Source organism: Carcharhinus amblyrhynchos, chromosome 7 (assembly GCF_965287045.1).
Source record: "Carcharhinus amblyrhynchos chromosome 7, sCarAmb.v2.hapA, whole genome shotgun sequence".
NCBI lineage: Eukaryota > Metazoa > Chordata > Chondrichthyes > Carcharhiniformes > Carcharhinidae > Carcharhinus > Carcharhinus amblyrhynchos.
Genome location: NC_137330.1, coordinates 7,862,479 through 7,883,515, shown reverse-complemented (window position 1 = coordinate 7,883,515; position 21,037 = coordinate 7,862,479). Strand labels below are relative to the sequence as shown.

Below are 21,037 nucleotides of genomic sequence, written 5' to 3'. Positions count from 1 at the left end.
CTTTCAACCACTTTGGTTGGAGAGGTGGAATTAATTTTGTTATTGCAAACACAGGGCTGCCTCCCCATGGACACAAATGGAACTGCATTAACATGTATGTGTTAAGAACTGTGGCTGGAGAAAGGAGGAGGAAAGCAAAGTCAGAGGTTGGGATGGGAACAGGGAGAGGGAGCGGGGAACAGAGAGACTTACTGATCAGGGCACGATCAGTGCACTGGGTATGTCAGCCATACTAGCATTATGTCTTACATTTAACAAAAAGGAACAGAGGGATGGCAAGTTGAACGAGCAATAACATGGGTAAAGTGACCATCTTTGCCAGACTATTTCTGCTATTCAACAACATATTAATGAAATGCTGTTGAACTAAATTACAGGAGACAATGCAGCAAGAGTACAGGTAAAAAGAATAGTGCATACCTTTAGGATGTGGAAACCTACAATACATTTCATTTTGATGAGCACTTGGTGAATCATAGCGTAGCCATGACAGCTCTCCATTTCCTGGATTCTCTGCTGGTTATATTTTGTCAAAGTAAGTACAACTTTCAAAGCTAGAGCTTGCGTCTTTTCACAATCACTAATCTCTACAGACTGAAGAGAAAGAAAATACAAATATTTTATCATCTTCCAAACAGAATGACAGCAGATAGTTTCTGAACTGTATATACATACAATTTTTAATCAGTAAAAAGAAAGGCCAACAAACTTGTTTTCCAAATCATCCTGTGAATAGCCAAACCACATTGCAGGATGACCTAGGTTCAATGCCAAATCTTTGTTATGATAATAATACTGAATGCTGGTAGGGATGTGTCATTGAATATGTATGGTACAGCATACAGACATCACATACACCGTGGCGTACAGACATCACATACTCCAAGTAGGGTGAGCTGTCACAGGCATGATGAGTCAAATGGTCCCTTCTGTTGTAAGATTCAAAACATTTCACCAAGCAATTTGACTAGCCAGATAGGCACTGCTTCCTCGCAGTGCCAGGGAGCCAGGTTCAATTCCAGCCTTGGCTGACTGTCTATCTGAAGCTTGCACTTTCTCCCCATGTCTGCATTGGCTTCCTCCCCACGGTACAAAGATGTGCAGGTTAGGTGGGTTGGCCATGCTAAATTGCCCATGTGACCCGAGATGTGTAGGTTATGGGGATTAGCAGGGTAAATACAAGAAGTTAAGAGGATAGGACCTGAGTAGAATGCTCTGTAAGAGTTGGTGCAGACTCAATGGGCCAAGTGGCTTCCTTCTGCACTGTAGTGAATCTGTGATTCTATGAAACTCAGTTCTACTCCAATATTAGGGTGACCAGAATTCAGAAGTTGAAATCCTGGGAGAGTTTTCCCTTTCTAGCATCAGAGCACTGAGTTAAACTGGAAATCGCTCTCCAGTGATTCCATCCAAAATCAACTGAGCACAAATTGGGAGCTGGTTCAAAAATAGGTGATCTAAGGCACTCATCTTATTTTACAATTAAATGAACAAGTATCTATTGCTAAGTAACACAAAAATAACCATCTCATACTCTGGCAAAGAGAAAGATGAATGCACCAGTTCCTCCAATTTTATGTAGGACACGTTGAAGTTCTTGATGCTCCAAAGGCTGCAAATTCTTCAGTTGCTGGGGCTTCACCACACTGCTTTGGATATCCTTCAAGCTGAATGGTCTTTGCGATGATACAGTTCGTGATTGGCCCTTGAGCCGAATAACTGGCTCATAGATTGTATATTGGGCAGGACATCTTGGGTTGTAAACAATGGCAAGGCCATCCTGCAAAAAATTCATAACAATCAAGCTTTTGTGTGAAAATGTTTCCTCTGTCACATAAAAATCCAAGTGTTAGCTATATAGACAGGACACTGATCTAAAATATTAAATTACTGTACTGGCCAGATCCCAAATGGGGAGGACCAGGGCAATCCTTGCTCAATACAGTGCTGCTGGAAGGTTTCCAATGGAGTTTCCATACAACTTGTTTTTTTTAAACTAGTCTTCAAAACCCTTTCCCCTTGCTACCTCTCAATAATCTCAAAACCTGCCTCTTTAACTGCACATAGGCCGCCACCTCTAACTTCTCCTAGTCTCGACCATTAATAGTTTCACTATAGAACTGTGGCAGGCTGGTTAGCACTGCTGCCTCACAGCATTAGGGATCCAGGTTCAGTTCCCACCATGGGTCACTGTCTGTGTGGAGTTCGCACGTTTCCTACGGGTGCTCTGGCTTCCCCCCACAGTCCAAACATGTGCAGGTTTGTTGGATTTTCCTTTGCTATACCCTCAGAGCTGTGCAATATTTTTCTTTTCAAGAATATATGTCAATTCCCTAGAATCTGCTTCCACCATCCTTTCAAATAGTGCATTATGGATCATAACCATTCACTGCATAAAAATACTCTTATCCCCAATGGTGACATTACAATCCTAATCAATAGTGATATCATAATAATACATTTAGGATATAATTTGGCACTGGATTTAAAGAAGTCAGATATAGGAGTGTTCTACTTACCACCAGAGGACCAGTATCCACTTCCTTATATTTCATGAGAAATTCACTAATCTGATCACATTGTAGAATCTCCAGAGTAACATACTTAGAGTAATTTGCTTGAGGTTTACCATATTTACAAGGCATGACGGAGGTTATGTCAGGTCCACAGACATATAAATAATAAGCTTCTTCCGGCCCTATCCTGGCACCTATTATAAAATGCATGTTTGAGCGCAGGTAAAGTTATTTGCAGAAAACAGAAATATTTTCAATCCACAAAATTTAAATGCAATGATCTATACTCTGGCATTAACATAATTGAAAAATTAGATTTACATTCTAGTCTGGATACACTAAAATACAACTGTATACTTTATTACTCCCGTACTGCACACTTTCAAAAATAAACGTCCAGAGGCATTTGACAAGATGCCGCACCAAAGGCTGCTGCATAAGATAAAGCACATTTAGAGGATTGGTTAACTAACAGGAAGCAAAAAGTGGGGATAAATGGGTGTTTTTCTGGTTGGCTGTCAGTGACTAGGGTTGTGCCTCACAGATCAGCGTTGGGACCGCAATTGTTTGCGATTTCCATAGATAATTTGGAATTGGGGACTACAAATGGTGTGTCAGAGTTCGCAGATGACACTAAGATGAGCGGTAGAACAAAGTGTGCAGAGAATACAAAGTCTGAACGGGATATAGATAGTCAAAGCGAGTGGGCGAGGGTCTGGCAGATGGACTACAATGCTGGTAAATGTGAGGTCATCCATTTTGGTAGGAATAACAGCAAAATGGACTATTATTTAAATGGTAAAAAAAAATTGCAGCATGCTGCTGTATAGAGGGACCTGGGTGTTCTTGTGCAAGAATCACAAGGAGTTGGTTTGCAGATGCAGCAGGTAATTAAGAAGGCAAATGGAATTTTGTCCTTCATTGCTAGAGGGATGGAGTTTAAAAACAGTGAGGTTATTTTGCAGCTGTATAAGATGCTGGTGAGGCCACACCTAGAGTAGAGTACAGTGCACAGTTTTGGTCTCCTTAATTGAGAAAGGAAATATTGGCACCGGAGGGGGTGCAGAGGAAATTCACTAGGTTGAGAAGGTTGGCTTATGAGGAGAGACTGAGTGGACTGGAACTATACTCATTGGAATTAAGAAGAATGAGGGGGGATCTGTAGAAACAACTAATATTATGAAAGGAATAGATAAAATAGAAGCTGGGAGGTTGTTTCCATTGGTGGTGAAACCAGAACTAGGGGCATAGCCTCAAAATAAAGGACAGCAGATTTAGGACTGAGTTGAGAAGGAGCTTCTTCACAGAGTTGTGAATCTGTGGAATTCTCTGCCCAGAGAAGAAATTGAGGCTACTTCATTGAATGTTTTTAAGGCAAAGATAGATAGATTCTTGAACAGCAAAGGAATTAAAGGTTATGGAGAGCGGGTGGGTAAGCGAAGCTGAGTCCACGGAAAGATCATCCATGATCTTACTGAATGGTGGAGCAAGCCCGAGGGGCCAGGTGGCCTACTCCTAGCTCTTATTACATGTTATGTGCTGCTTGGTAGATTTAATTGGCCATACAGATGTACAGTAAGAGTCCAAAACATTCTATATTATTTGGCAGCTTTATGATTTTTCTTAGTCACAACAGTCAGTTCATATGTAAAAGTTGAAAGGGACAAGGAATCACGTATCCTGTGACAAGAGGCTGTGCATCCAAATCCAACATTTTAACCTTCCCAAACGTAAAAGCACATGCTGCAGTTCTATGTACTATCACAGCACCCCAAGGCGTACGATTCAAGCTATGATGGTTGCACTTTCAAATTGATAAAGCTATTCACCTAAAACCCTAGTGAGAGGTTCACAGCCTAGTCAGAAGTTAACCAATCTATTACCTTTGTCTGTCAGTCAGCTGGGGGATTTTCTAGAAAATCCATAAACAGCTCTCCTGTTATCAAAAGGTTAACAAAATAAAATTCTTAAATTTACAGGGCAGAATTTTCCAGACTTAGAACAGTAGGATCATTTGTAGGTCAGGAACACATTTGGCTAATTACCAGGCTTTGTCATGGTTCCTACAGTTGAGCCATTGCATTAGCACCCCACTTCCAGTTTCCCTTACAAATCAGGGAGGGTGGGTAGGATGGTGAGCTTAATCTCTCAGTGGAAAGATTTCTAATCAAAAGGACCACAGCATAGGTGAGAAGGGCTCGTAAGGATCTTTGAGGCTGCAGCAACCACAGAAATGGAGGGGAGAACTGGGAAGACTGCTCCCAGGATATCTCAGTCTTACTTGGCCTCTGGATAAATGGAATGTCTGCTGGAATTCTGAAACACAACAGAGATACACTATTGGCACGGATGGAGGTAGCGGAGGCTTTCTCCCCTCCCTTGTTGAGGATCTCAGAGCACTGATCATGACGTTATTCATGAACAGACACAAGTCAGCTTGTGGTACCTACAGAGGAGTCTACCTGCTATCCGTGACAAAGATGATCATTGCAAAAGAATCCTCCTCAAACGTTTCCTTCAAATGCCGTGGAGTTCCTTCTGGAGTTGCAGCCTGGTTTTTGTCCATCAAGAGGCACCACAGACAGTAGATGCTGAGAGGATATTTTCCTTGCAGGAAGTTCCTGCCAAGCCACCTTAGGATCTTATATGTTTCAATAAGATCACCCCGCATCCTTCCAAGCTCCAATGGGCATAGGCCCAACCTGCTCAACTTTTCCTTATAAGCTAACCCCTTCATCCCAGAAATCAGTCGTGCAGTGAAAGCATATCTGAGGACCAGGACTTCAAACCTGAGACTACGGTCACTATTTATTGAACAAGCAGTGATCTCCACACTTCCTTATGCTTCAGAGACTTGCACAATGTACTGTAGGTACCTTAAAGCATTGGAGAAGTACCACCACCAGTGCCATTGGATGATTATCCAAATGTGGCAACAAGAAAGGCAGTTCAACAGTGGTATTCTCTCCCAAGTTATTATATCCAGCATCAAGGTGCTAATTACTCAAATCCAGGTCCATGGGCGGGAGATGTAGTTCATACGCGTGACACCAGGCAATTGCTCTACTTTAAACAGAGGCATAGCAGTGGATTCCCAGCAGGACAGACATCCTTAAAGCATTCCTAAAGAAGTCAAACATACCCACTAACTCATGAGTCCCTGGCTTGTGGAAAACAAATATAAAGATGGCTCATCCAGAAACGCACCAAGTACATTGAGGGACTTGTCTGGAATGTGCACAAGCAAAGTCAAGGCATGGGTGAGAATATGTACAAACCTCCAAACAACCCCTGTACCCAATCCTTCAAGCACCATCTGTGTGGCATGTCTGTAGATTCGACATTGGACTTATCAGCCATCGCAGAACCCATCAAATCAGAGTGGAAGCAAGTGATCTTTGATCCCAAGGGACTGCCTAAGGAGATGTGTAAGTTCCGCAAATGAGCAGGTAACGTGATGTGGTATGGAATCTGGGGAAGGCTAATAAATATGTTACAAAGGATAAAACAGCGTGCAGGAATTAGAAGAACTTTTCGGAGCAGTTTGAAGCGACCATTGATGACTAACAGGGTTAGTTCTAGTCCAGAAGAATGATTATATCTTAGACCTGTCAGGGAGCAGTGTTGGGATTCAAAGATGAGATAATAATAGGAGGTATTCTTGAATCCAAAAACATCTGGAGGGGATATTGACAAGGAGAAACAATTAACTAAAAAATTACATTGGAAGTTCGATGTCTGCAAGTGTGAACTCATATTTTTGTTACAAAAACAGCAATAATTACACTCTGAATGGAAGCAGATTCAGTGTCGTGCAAGACCAGAAGGATGATAATGTTTGAGAAGACTTCAATGAACATCCAGAATACAAGATTAAATTACAAGATTTAGAATAAATAAACTTTTTTAAAACAAGAGTTACACAACTGCAAGTATACTTGAAGCACAAGTCACGAATTATGTTAACATTAAAAACTGGATGGCTGAAAGGGGTTGAAGGGATCCGGAAATATAGCAGTAAATGTTATAAGGACTTTTGCTGGTCTAGAGACAAAATGGTGGAATAGACTGGTCAGGCTGGATGGCCCATTTCTGTGTTGTAATTTCTATGTACTCAAGAGAAAAACAATCAAATGTTTAAAAAAAAGTTAAATTATCAAATCATTACCATTAAAAAGCAGCAAGCTTCCAATACTCCACCTTCCAGTCAACCTAGTAGCATCTTCTTGATGGGTCAAACAGTGGCCAACCATTGCAAAAGTTTTATTACTGTCAGAGGAGAGGCTGCTCTTTCGAGGAATAGTATAACCTAAGGCCACATCAGACTTCCTGAAAATCACAAAACAAAAGCAGCAATCCATTGAAAAACTAAATAATGAATGTTTGAATATTTGCTACCTCAGTCCCAGTGAATACGCATAAACCATCCACAGAGATACAGGTTCCATACAACCATATTTAACTAAGGTTACCTTTTATGATATTTGCACTGTGGTGGTGTATCTGTGTGGATGAATTTTTAATATTTATTACAGGACGAGGGTATCACTGGAAAGCATTTATTGCCCCAATATAACTGCCCTTGTGGAGGTGATGCTGAGCTACCTTCTTGAACCGCTACAGTCCCCATGGTGTAGTACACCCACAGTGCTGTTAGGAGGAAGGAAAATCCAGCAACTACTGGCCAGTTTAGTTTCAGGAGCTAGAAAGCTTCCAGAAACAAAAATCTGGAAAAAAATTCAGTCACTTGGACAAATCTGATTAAGGAAAGTCAGTGCACAATTGGTAAAGGCAAATTGTATTTAACTCAGATTGAGTTTTTGGTAAGGTAATTGAGAAGGTTGATGGAGAACATTGCTGATTTAGTGTACAGGGACTTCCAAAAGGTATTAATAAAAAGTGCCATATAACAGGCTTGTCAGCAAGCTTTAAAAGGAATACGAGATGCATGAATACAAAGTTGGCTCGGTGACAGGAAACAGGTTAGCAGTTGTTTCTCAAACTGGAGAAAGGTATATAGTCAGGTTTCCTCAAGGTTGGCACTGGACTTTTTCTTGAGTTGTATTAATAACCAAGAATTGGTTGGAAGGGCACATTTTCAAAATTTGTGGATGGCATAAAATTCAGAAGCATTGTGAATAATGGTGAATAATGACAGACTTCAACAGGGCACAGGAGGACTAGTGAATGGGCAGACAAATGGCAGGTAAAATTTAATGCAAAGATGTATCAAGTGATACATTTTGATGGGAAAAACAAGACAATACAAGATAAAGGATACAATTCTAAAGAGGCAGCAGGAGCAAAAGGAATCTGCAAGTGTATCTGCATAAGTCATTGGAAGAGGATAGTTAAGTTTGAGAAAGTAAATGCAGAACTAAGTTTTCAGACCAGATTTTCTGACACTCAAATGCAAACAAAATCTGGAGGCATCATTTATGCCGCAATTCTGGTGGGGTTGGCCTGATAGAGCCATAAGGCCAACTTCACAAAGATCAAAGGCATCCCAATCAGGGCTGGACTTAAACATATTCCCCCCAACCCCACCACAACCAGCATTGGGGAGGGTACCCCCATCTCTCCCCCACCCCTCCCCTCCTACGGAGGTATTGAGCGCTCTCTCCCCTCTCCACCACCAATCAGCAATAGCATAGGCACCCCATCCCTTCCAACCTCATCACAGTCATTGCTTCCCCATTACAAGCGTCCCCAGCACCTTTGCCAGGAGATACTGCCAATCAGTGCCCAGGCATATCCCATTCCCCCCAGGTGCTATACTTACCTTTGTTCCCCTAACAGAAACGCTTTGACCTGTCACATTGGCATGGTACGAACATTCAGTGAGGTGCAATCGTGGGACTGGGAAGCCTGTTGTTGGTATTTGAATATATTTAAATGAGATTACTAACCTTTGTGGGCAGGAACCTCATTATGTCACTGGCGAGGGGAAGGGGCAAACAGGAAATGAAATCTCGGCAGTGAGAATCCATGAGTTTGCATTGTCATTTACACTACAGCGGCCACGGGCTCAGAGTATAAAAGCAAAGAAGTCATGGTGAACCTTTCTAAAACGTTAGTTCTGCCTTCACTGATGTATGTATTTAAATCTGGATACTGGACTTCAGGAAGTATGTGAAGACATTGGCGGAGGCAAAAAAAGATTAATCAGAATGATGCCAGGGATGACGTACTTCAGTTAGGTGGACAAATCAGAGAAGCTGAGGCTGCTTTTAGAAAAGATTTGATAAAGATGTTCAAACTCATGAAGGGCATGGACAAAGTAGATAATGAAAAACTGTTTCCATTGGTGGAAGAATTAGGAGCACATTGATTTAAGGTGAACAACAAAAGAATCAAAGGTAATGTTTGAAAAAACTAATTTAGCAAATGGTCATGACCCAGAATTCAGCATCTGAGAATACAATAAAGACAGTTTCAATCGTGGATTTCTAAAGGGAATTGGATAACTATCAGATGAGAAAAAAATTGCAGGGGTAGGGGGAATGACTACGAGTGGGACCAACTGAGTTGCTCTTGTAGAGGGATGAGGTGGAGGACAAAGTGATCTTCCTTCTGTGCTGTAACCATTCTATTCTATCTGCAGTTTAAAAGGCAGCTTTCCATCAGAATCTAAAAGCATGTATATAACAGGTTCACTTCAGGACTATTTCACTGTTCACCTTTCAATATTTTGTCACTATACTGATTTTGAGCCAAAGTGAACTAGCTGGTTTGGGCAGTATAAATGCTGACCTTTGATATTAATCCAATTTCCTCACATCCCTGAAAACAGACCAACTTATCGACAGCACCAGTATTTAGATTCACCCTCAGTTTGTTTCCTTCTCTCCAGGAAACAGTGATGCGTGTAAGGTTTATATTCCTTCAATGCCAAAATCAACCCTCTATTTCTCCACAAGTCAATTCTTTATTCTGAGTCAAGCCAGCAATTAACCATCACTAAACCCACTCATACTTATACTAGATGGAACTAACTAGTCTATTACTGCACATGCATCAGAGCCAATGTAACCATTTGGCTGAAAAAGACAAAGTCTTGTATCTCTGCTCTGAATTCAGATAAGCATGTAAACTGGTGATGCAGCAGGGTTACACAGTTGCTACATAATTCACTAATAAAAGTGAAAGTGTTAGAACCTGGTAGAATTATAAATGTCAGGTCAAATAATTGCAGTCCCTCAGGTCAAAGATGTTATCATGAAATAAAAATTGGTCAATAAGGCAGTCTTATATAACATACATCCTGCCTCAGGAAACTTAAATAATAAAAGACTGGGCACGGAAATCCCTTAATTGGAGAGGGGCTGATAAATTCAGGTTATCATTGACAAAGCGCCCAGATTGTGCTCAACAGCAAAATAGTTTCATGGTTCAGTGGTTATACAATGCAGAAGTAGGTCGTGCAGTTCATTATCCCTGTGCTGGCTCTTGAAAGAGTTATCCAATTAATCTCATTCCCCTAGCTCTGAAAAGTTTTCCCCTCCATGCATTTCATTCTGTTTTGAATCCGCTTCTACCACCCCTTAAGGCAGTGCTTTTCAGGTCATAAATTGTGCAAAATATTTTCCCTTCAGCTCACTTCTGGTGCTCTTAGCAATTATCTTGAATCTGTGTCCTCTGATCTGCTAGTGGGAGCAATTTTTCCTTATTTCTCATCAAAACCCCTCAATTTTTAAATATCCCCTTCACTTTCTTGGCTGTAAAGAAAACAAACCCACATTAATGAATTTCTTATAATTCAAAAGCCCTCAGTGATGTCACCATTTTAAAGCACACTAAACCCTTCAGTACATTATTTGTTTGGAATGGAAATACAGAAGGGTTAAGGACAGAATTCCATTTGTAAAGCTCATGCCACATCTTAATTTGCTGTCAACTCTCAATCTTATGCACTGGGTGCTTGGAAAAGATGGACTGGACTGTTTCTAGCTATTAAAGGCAGTGGGCAGAGTTAAACCCAGCAGCCAGCCTGATCAGGCGGCAGAGGGAGCTATTATGCATGTGCAGACACAGAGGTGTCTGTGCAACAGAGGCCTGACAGAGAGAAAGAGATCTGTCAGGCCTCTGCTGCTGGCACCCGCCTTAACCCAGCATCTTCTCCCTCACGATCATGGGGGTGTGCCGGACAATCGGAGCTACACACTGCCAGAAAATATAGCCCCCCACAACCCTGCCATACCAATCACCTGCAGAGCAGACTGATTGCAAGAAGAGAGCACAGCAAGCCACGACCCCTCCAATCAGGCCGCCCCAGCCTGGCTCTGCCTCCTCCAGGTCATGCCTCTCTGGGCTCCACCACCTGGCACTGCCCAGTGGGTACTGTCAAGGTGTCAAGCTGGCACTGTCCAGTAGAACCGGAGGCACCTCTCCAGGGTGCCTCCGGTTCTACTGGCGAGGGCAACAGGACTGTTCTCCATTCACGGGGAGCAAGTGTTTTTCTCAATGGGGAGAACCTCTCCTGGCAAGGCTATAAAGGCAAGCGAGCCCAGATTATTGAGCACCAGGCTCACTAAGCAGATGTAAATCACTATTTAAATACATCTAAATAAATTACTCAGCCTCTTGCTGGAAATAGACGACAGGCTGACCACGTCAGATATCCGGTGCTTTTAAGATTGCGAGAATTGAGAAATTATTTATCTAATTGGGCATGATCCTGATTTCTTGGCATTCTCAACGCACTTTTACCGGTTCTCTTCGCCTGTCAACGGGTGGGGCAAGCCAGTAAAATCACGGTCATCCATTCTGAATCTCTGTCCCTTAGTTCTATATTCCCCCAGCGTTCAACCAGTCAAGTCCATCAGAATCTTATTAAGATCACCTCACATTCTTCTAAAGTTCAATGTCTATAGGCCCAACCTTTCCTCATGATTTAAAATCTTATACATAAGAACATAAGAAATAGGAGCAGGTGTAGGCCATCTAGCCCTTCGAGCCTGCCCCGCCATTTAATAAGATCATGGCTGATCTGTCGTGGCTCAGTTCCACATTCCCGCCCTCTCCCCATAACCCTTAATCCCCTCGCTTATCAAAAACCCATCAACCCGCGTCTTAAAAATATTTAGCGAGGTAGCCTCCACCACTTCAACGGGCAGAGAATTCCAGAGATTCGCCACCCTTTGAGTGAAGAAGTTCCTCCTCAACTCCGTTCTAAACCGTCCCCCCTTTATCTTGAGGCTGTGCCCCCTAGTCCTACTATCTTTTCTGAGCGGGAAGAGTCTCTCCACCTCTATCCTATCCATCCCATTCATCATCTTATACGTCTCAATGAGATCTCCCCTCATTCTTCTAAACTCTAACGAGTACAAGCCTAGTTTATTCAGCCTCTCCTCATAGCTCAACCCCCTCAACTCCAGCATCAGCCTAGTAAACCTCCTCTGCACTCCCTCCAAGGCCAAAATATCCTTGCGTAAGTACGGCGCCCAAAACTGCACACAGTACTCCAGCTGCGGCCTCACCAATGCCCTATACAGCCGCAACAAGACCTCCCTACTTTTATATTCAATCCCCCTCGCTATGAAGGCCAGCATCCCATTAGCCTTCCTGACCACCTGCTGCACCTGCAAGCTGGGTTTTTGCAACTCATGCAGAAGGACCCCGAGTGCCCTCTGCACCGTCGCCTGCTGCAGTTTTTCGCCACTTAAGTAATAGTCCTTCCTACCATTATTCCTACCAAAGTGGACCACCTCGCACTTGCCAACATTAAATTCCATTTGCCATTTCCTGGCCCATTCGCCCAGCCTACCTAAATCCTTCTGCAGACTCTCCACACCCTCCACGCAATTTGCCGTTCCACCAATCTTGGTGTCATCAGCAAATTTCGACACCCTACACTCGGTTCCCTTCTCCAGATTATCTATATAAATGGTAAATAGTTGAGGCCCCAACACCAACCGCTGGGGCACTCCACTAGTCACCATCCGCCAATCCGAATAGCACCCATTGACCCCCACTCTCTGCCTCCTATTTGACAACCAATCCTCTATCCACGCTAACACCCTACCCCCAACTCCATGTCCCCTGACCTTCTGCAATAACCTCTTGAGGTACCTTGTCAAACGCCTTCTGAAAATCAAGAAAGACCACATCCACCGGCTCTCCTCTATCCACCGCCCTAGACACATCCTCATAGAACTCCAATAAATTTGTCAGACATGACTTCCCTTTAACAAAACCGTGCTGCGTCTGCTCTATCAAGCACTTTCTCTCAAGATGCCTCGCTACTTCCTCCTTGATGACGGATTCTAACATTTTACCTACAACCGACGTTAAACTAACCGGCCTATAATTCCCTGCCTTTTGCCTGGCACCCTTCTTAAACAATGGCGTAACATTAGCCATTTTCCAATCTTCCGGCACTTCCCCGGAATCCAGCGACGTCTGGAAAATAACCACCAAGGCATCCTCGATCACCTCCGCCATTTCTTTCAGACCCTCGGATGCATTCCGTCCGGTCCTGGCGACTTGTCCACAATCAGCCCCTCCAGTCTGTCGAGCACCACCTTTCTAGTAACAGTAATGTCATTAAGACCCTCCAGTCCTACCACCTTTCCATCTCTAACACCTGGCAAATTATTCACGTCCTCCTCCGTTACAAGAAAATTAAATACACCATAATAAATGAATATAATTTCCATTTAAGTGACTTATATAGACTGATATATACCCCTGCTGATAACAATTGAAATATTTTCTTAACAGCAGACTAAAAGCTAAAGGGCTTGCATGTCCAAGCACACAGTAAAAACAAGTGCACAGCTACAAAGTCACCATAAAAGCCTCTATCTCTAGGATCTGAAAGGTAGAAGTTAGGAAGTGATGCTTCGGATGTCGAGTCTTGGTCAAACCCCCACCGAAGCAATCAGAATTAGACCACAGTTTAAAGGGTTAAATTAAGACAGGTCGCATAACTTTTGTATTGTCCTGAATTCAGCAGATTAAGGGGTTAATCAAACTGGGGTCTTTGAAACGATTTGATAAGGTAGATATAGATTTCACAAGTACTTACCTTTGGCCAGATACCCAAAGAGAAAGCTTGCCATGAACACTCTTTTTGCTTTCTGATTGTTGCACATAACTTAGTGCCAGGTGCTGCCATTTCCCTGGAGTTAGAATGTTTTCCTGTGACTCAGCTTGTGCTAGCAGGCCAGCTTTCAAGTCATCATTTGGATCAACACAAATTCTACAGAAAGAAAGCAATTTTTAAAAAATATTTTGACAAATCATAATATACAATGTAACAATTGAAAGAAAGACTTGCATTTCTATAGTGCCTTTTACATCCTCAGGACGCTTCAAAGCTCTTTACAGCCAACATGACATTTCAAAGCACTTTATGGAACGACGTTTTTTGCAATACTAGGAAATGGCAATTTTCACACAGCAAGCTCCCACTAACAGCAATGTGATAATGACCAGCTTTAGTAATGTCGGCAGAGGGATAAATATTGACTAGGACACCGGGGGATTCACTGGCTCCCTTTTGAAATAGTGCAGCAGGATCTTTTACATCCTCCTGAAAGGATGGATGGTTTAATGTCTCATTCGAAAGATGGCCCCTCCAACAGTGCAGCATCCTTCAGTATTGTACTGGAGTATCAGCTTGCATCTTGTTTTCAAGTCTCTGGAGTGAGGCTTGAACTCAATCTTCTGCCTAACTCTACAGCTGCCTTGATCCAACTTTAAACTAGACAGAAGCATAACTTACATTGCTAGAATGGTAGGTCTGATAATGCAGCAGTAATGAATGAATTCCGTTCAGCACCACAATGAAAGAGAAATTGTGTTACACCAATTATCAGAAGAATTTCAACTAATTAAAATTTAATTTATAACAACTGATGTTACAAATATATCTATCAACATCAGGATTTTGAAATCTAAGAGAGGTCACTTCAAATTTACTTTTCATACTTTTCCATGAAGCACAAAGATTTATTTATGGAAGTTATGCCACATGCTTTATAAAGGTGAATAGTTCAAAAATATTTTACAATAGTTTAATTCAGTCAAGCTCCCAAAACTACAATTACTCGTTGTTTAACATAGCCAGCGGCATTGAAAAATTAATAGAAATATTCAGTTTGTAAAAAAAGTCAATTTTCCTTCACCCATCTTAACAGAAAAGGGCACCCTGTACCTGTTCCTTCTTCAGCAATGAGTACTCTACCTGAACGTAAAGCCACCTGTGTTCAAGTCAGCCCATATTTGCAGCATGATTACTTTAGACCCCAGTGAGATCACATGAAGGTACCCATCTTCAACCAACTTATCGCCAGAATTTGGAGTGCTGCAGCATCCTAAGTCTGCTGTTTTCTCACACTCTGAAAAATAAAACGGAGTTACTTCTTTGCGTCATTTGTATTGTGAATGAGCACCAATCAGCAACCTGGCCATCAGAGCTCCTTAGAACAACTTTAACTTCCCTCCATACGTTGACAAAATAAATAATTTAAAAGTAAAATACTGCAAATGCTGGAATCTGAAACAAAAGCAGAAAATCTCGGCCTGACAGTATCTGTGGGGAGAGAATAGAGCCAATGTTTTGAATCTAGATGACCACTGTGGCACAGTGGTTAGCACTGCTGCTTCACAGTGCCAGGGACCTGGGTTCAATTCACTTTGGTTACTGTGTGGAATTTGCACGTTCTCTGTGTCCGCATGGGTTTCTTTTGGGTGCTCCAGATTCCTCCCCCAGTCCAAAGATGTGCAGATTAGCTGCACTGACCATACTAAATTCTCCCTCAGTGTTTTGGTTTTGATTTGATTTATTATTGTCACACATATTAACATAGTGAAAAGTATTGTTTCTTGGCACTATACAGACAAAGCATACCGTTCATATAGAAGGAAACGAGGGAGTGCAAAATGTAGAGTTACAATCATAGCTAGGCTGTAGAGAAAGATCAACTTAATGAAAGCACAGTCCATTCAAAAGTCTAACAGCAGCAGGGAAGAAGCTGTTCTCGAGTCAGTTGGTAAGTGACCTCAGGTTTTTGTATCTTTTCCCCCGAAGGAAGATGAAAGAGAGAATGTCCGGTGTTTGTGGGGTCCTGAATTAGGTTGGCTGTTGTGCCGAGGCAGCGGGAAATGTACCCAATTAGGTGCTGGAGTGTGGCGACTAGGGGATTTTCACAGTAATTTGAAACTGAGTAAAGAACCTTAAAGTGGCTGAAACTGTTGGTCTGTGACCCCTGAAGAAAACAGAAGTCACCTGACAGCTTTAGGAAAACTTGCATCTCCTTATCTCTGATGAACCCCACTAAAGCCCACGCTCCCCTCCCCGACAAAGCCCATGGACTGTACAGCTGTTGAGTATCAACCAAACAAAGCACATTGAGTACTCAATCTTCTAAGCTTTATTACTTGCTAGCAAGGAGAACAGACACAATGAATTTCATTATGATGTTCTCAGAGTTCCACAAACTCAGTTGTAGCACTTTTTAGCCAATGAAAGAGAACATGCCAGTTAAAGCACCAATAGCCTTAGAGTTTGGTTTGCACTTTCAACCAATAGAACTTAGCACCACTTCAATTCTTCATTTGCATCCTTATCACTCACGTACACAGCTGCACAGGATCCTTGACAATTTTAGCAGACAATATCCAATAAACATCCTTATTTCCTCCAAGCACAATCAGCACTTGGAACATTTGTGTGTTTTCTCAAGGACCCTTTCATGCTGCAAAACAGACTGAGAACCCTTCACCTGTTGATGGCTGGTTCCAACTTCCACACAAGCCTGCTGCAAAGAGACCAATAGAAAGATTGTTTGCATTTAATCACCCAGGCTGGCCTGAAAGAGTTGCAGAATCTGCAGAGACAAATGCCCCACAAGCTTCCTTTCAATACCTACTAGCTGATCTTGTCTTATCTTGTCAGGAGGAAGGTCTTCACAACCCTGATGATGAATACACATCTTTTGTGAAAGTGGGTAACAGGTCATGTGACATGAGCCTCTGGCTTGTGGAACATATAATATTGCCTTGCTGAATTGCATAGCTGAGTCTGCTGTTTACCATTTGACTGGCAGCCTCATAAAAAAGGAACTCTGCCCAGGTTAAACACTTCTCTCAGAAGACACTGCTTCTGTACCATCACTGCATATCTGATCATGTGAAGTCAACACAAACAGAAAAGTGAATTATACAGCACTGCCAACCTCTATAAAGGAATACATCATTGGACTATAATAATGTACTCTGGAACCCATGAGGGAATATTTATTTTTTCGGTGGTCTCTGCATTATATATTTTTTTCTTGATCCCTCCCTTTACTATCCAAATATGAGGGTACAAACCCTCTTTTGCATTTTGAGTGTGTGCAAATAAACTAACCCTTTGAGTTCATCCAATATCAAGTTTGCTGTGGGCTTATCAATACAAAATTGGATTACACCAAAACCAAAAAAGTTGGGAAGTATTCCATCATTTATAAAGAGGGAAACAAATCAAAACATCTTGCAGTTTATGGATGGACAGTGAGAGGAGAAATTGCTGCTGTTTTATTTTTAAGTAATGTTTCCATTGGAAGTTTTCCATTTTACATCTGCCGCAAAAGTGCAACAGATCCCCAAAATCGAGGACAGTACAGTAACCTTTATTCCACATAAACAAACAGAAAAGACCAGCAAAAATTCATACAAAAGATTCCAGTTATCTATCATTGCAATTGTTGCAGTCAGCGTCTCCTCTTGGATTAAAAAAAGGACAAGTGTGGGGATGGCAAGACACAATCATGAGCACAAGACCCCATGGTGTACATCTGATAATAGATACACACAGGATAACAGAGACAGAACTGTCTTAATACACGGAATAATACACAACCAACCAGGGCTTAATAGAATCCCCCAGGACCTCAAGCAATAAAAGAATAACCAGGAAAAAAGAGGGAAACCTCAGGATACCACCTTCGGTACCAGATGTGGTCTGGCAGCATTCACTCTAAGACACAGGAACCAGCCAGTTAAGGATTCGTACACCTCGCCTAGGTACACGGCATTACAAAACTGCCTCCTCTCCAGTTATATCAGAGACACTGATCTGGTATCCCATCACCGGAAAATTTGAACCATTTTGCACTGAGGTACCCCTACTAACAAGGAGAAGAAAAATCTTTAAGATTTCCTTCTCCTGACAAGAAAAGGGAAACCCTCAAGATTAATTATAACAAATCAGAGCATATATTATCATCCCACGTATCGAGATAAAGAAAGGAACGCATTTCTACGTACCCCAAAATTGCCATTTAGACCCCACCGTTAACACAATTCAACCCATTTCCCCTCATCAGAGGAACCCTAACAACCGGATAATATGCCCATCATCTATTTCATAAGAACATAAGAACATAAGAAATAGGAGCAGGAGTAGGCCATCCAGCCCTTCGAGCCTGCCCCGCCATTCAATAAGATCATGGCTGAGTGTACACTCTCATCATTTCACGAGCCAAGTAATCAAATAACTACTGCTTCTATCTACGCTGTCAAACCAAAATAAAAGATGTACCAAACAAGACGAGATATCCAATGATAAGCCAGTTACATCCAGGTGTGTACCAGAACATATTTCCCCACTTCAACAACACCAGAAGATAGCAACAGCAAAAAAAGGCCCAGTCTTTACCATGACCTGTCTGTACTTCCTCAAGAGACAAGCAAGGATTTAGTGCTTGAGAAATCAAGGAAGTCTTCTGTTTAAGTAGCATCAGAGGCCTTGAATAACTTTTTTGTTTCGGTCCTCACAGAGGAGGACGTGAATAATTTGCCGGGTGTTAGTGATGGAAAGATGGTAGGACTGGAGGGTCTCAATGACATTATTGTTACTAGAGAGGCGGCGCTCAACAGACTGGAGGGACTGATTGTAGACAAGTCCCCAGGACCGGATGGAATGCATCCGAGGGTTCTGAAAGAAACGGCGGAGGTGATAGTGGATGCCTTGGTGGTTATTTTCCAAACGTCGCAGGATTCCGGGCAAGTGCCGGAAGATTGGAAAACGGCTAACGTTATGCCATTGTTTAAGAAGGGTGGCAGGCAGAATGCAGGGAATTATAGGCCGGTTAGTTTAACGTCTGTTGTAGGTAAAATGTTAGAATCCGTCATCAAGGAGGAAATAGTGAGGCATCTTGAGGGGAATTGCTTGATAGAGCAGACGCAGCACGGTTTCGTTAAGGGGAAGTCGTGTCTGACAAATTTATTGGAGTTCTATGAGGATGTGTCTAGGGCGGTGGATGTGGTCTTTCTCGATTTTCAGAAGGCAATTGACAAGGTACCTCACAAGAGGTTATTGCAGAAGGTCAGGGGGCATGGAGTTGGGGGTAGGGTGTTAGCGTGGATAGAGGATTGGCTGTCAAATAGGAGGCAGAGAGTGGGGGTCAATGGGTGCTATTCGGATTGGCGGTTGGTGACTAGTGGAGTGCCCCAGGGGTCGGTGCTGGGGCCTCAGCTATTTACCATTTATATCGATGATCTGGAGGAGGGAACCGAGTGTATGGTGTCGAAATTTGCTGATGACACCAAGATTGGTGGAACGGCAAATTGCGCGGAGGGTGTGGAGAGTCTGCAGAAGGATCTAGATAGGATGGGCGAATGGGCCAGGAACTGGCAAATGGAATTTAATGTTGGCAAGTGTGAGGTGGTCCACTTTGGTAGGAATAATGGGAGGAAGGACTATTACTTACATGGTGAAAAACTGCAGCAGGCGACAGTGCAGAGGGACCTCGGGGTCCTTCTGCATGAGTCGCAAAAACCCAGCTTGCAGGTGCAGCAGGTGGTCAGGAAGGCTAATGGGATGCTGGCCTTCATAGCGAGGGGGATTGAATACAAAAGTAGGGAGGTCTTGCTGCAGCTGTATAGGGCACTGGTGAGGCCACAGCTGGAGTACTGTGTGCAGTTTTGGTCGCCGCACTTACGCAAGGATATTTTGGCCTTGGAGGGAGTGCAGAGGAGGTTTACTAGGCTGATACCAGAGTTGAGGGGGTTGAGCTATGAGGAGAGGCTGGATAAACTAGGCTTGTACTCGTTAAGAGTTTAGAAGAATGAGGGGAGATCTCATTGAGACATAAAAGATGATGAATGGGATGGATAGGATAGAGGTGGAGACACTCTTCCCGCTCAGAAAGGACAGTAGGACTAGGGGGCACAGCCTCAAGATAAAGGGGGGGCGGTTTAGAACAGAGTTGAGGAAGAACTTCTTCACTCAAAGGGTGGTGAATCTCTGGAATTCTCTGCCCGTTGAGGTGGTGGAGGCTGCCTCGCTAAATATTTTTAAGACGCGGCTTGATGGGTTTTTGATAAGCGAGGGGATTAAGGGTTATGGGGAGAGGGCGGGAATGTGGAACTGAGCCACGACAGATCAGCCATGATCTTATTGAATGGCGGGGCAGGCTCGAAGGGCTAGATGGCCTACTCCTGCTCTTATTTCTTATGTTCTTATGTTCAAAGAAATCTCTTCTAACCTTATGATCAATCTAAAAGATGTAACACACATTCTAGCATCCTGTGTTACCAGGGACAGGGCAACGCAAGACCAGTGATCAGAGTCTTCAACCAACCCCAAGCCTCAAAGGCTGGCTACAATGTGCTTCAAACTTGAGACACCCAGCCCTCAAATGGCAATTGCGAAAGCATGGCAGCCAATTCTCAAATTTGGCAGGGAATTCACCCCCAGCACTCCTCAGGAGACCAGGCACATGGATACTCCTTCTCCAGCCCCATCTCCGAGTCAGACAGGATGTGCAACACACTATGCAGCAGGATTTCCAAGAACTGAAGGTAAGCACCAAAGAAACTGCTTCACTTATTCTCTTTAGGATATCTCAGTTTTATCAATATGAGTCCCAAATTTCTGTGCTGGGAGCCGAGACTGTCATCCACACCGTCACTCATAATGGCAGCCACAAACAGCACCAAAGTATACTCCTGCTCACCATTGAAACAGTCACTGCAAACTGAGTCCCAGCCCGGCTATCCCCAATCACCTCCATCAAACAAGGATTTTCTTGATTTAACTCTGCTCCCCATTGCACAGATTATACACACCAGGAAATCATATAATTATAGGTTATATCATGCGCTTGTTTCACGACCCCCCCTCCCCCAACAAACCACCCGGTTTAAATTAATCCCATTCCACATTAATCCAATGATTTGGTTTCTTCCTTAAATATATCAGTGCATTTGACGCTTGTTTAAATTGGCTTTCTTCCCTCTAACTATTTAACCATCACATAGTCTGAAAATAGCAGCAGTCTGCTGGTCATTTTAAGATGATATTTCAAGAGGAAGGAGTTAATTTTTGAACTTTTCTATGCTGAAAGGATAATTGCCTCTTGTGACTTTGTTATGTCAGTAAAAGCAGTGAAGCAAACAAAGATCTCTCTGTACTTTTGTGAAAATGGAAATTGTGGATAACTCTTTACCTAACTTCCAGATATTAGATAATGATATTAGTCATTATTTAAGGCCTGAACTTATATGATCATTACTTGTAAATTATT

At 42.6% G+C, this 21,037-nt stretch overlaps 1 protein-coding gene across 3 annotated transcripts in view; it reads right to left on the bottom strand.

Moving 5' to 3' along the window:
* lyst (lysosomal trafficking regulator) overlaps positions 1 to 21,037 on the bottom strand; it is a 285,139-nt gene that overhangs the window by 93,271 nt on the left and 170,831 nt on the right. For all 3 annotated transcript variants that reach the window (XM_080191874.1, XM_080191876.1, XM_080191875.1), the window contains 6 exons: positions 14,707 to 14,860; positions 13,546 to 13,719; positions 6,685 to 6,845; positions 2,520 to 2,710; positions 1,535 to 1,780; positions 421 to 594 (listed from right to left, as the gene is read on the bottom strand). In XM_080191874.1, the coding sequence (XP_080048000.1) occupies positions 421 to 594; positions 1,535 to 1,780; positions 2,520 to 2,710; positions 6,685 to 6,845; positions 13,546 to 13,719; positions 14,707 to 14,860 (1,100 nt within the window). The remainder of the gene's footprint in view (positions 1 to 420; positions 595 to 1,534; positions 1,781 to 2,519; positions 2,711 to 6,684; positions 6,846 to 13,545; positions 13,720 to 14,706; positions 14,861 to 21,037) is intronic.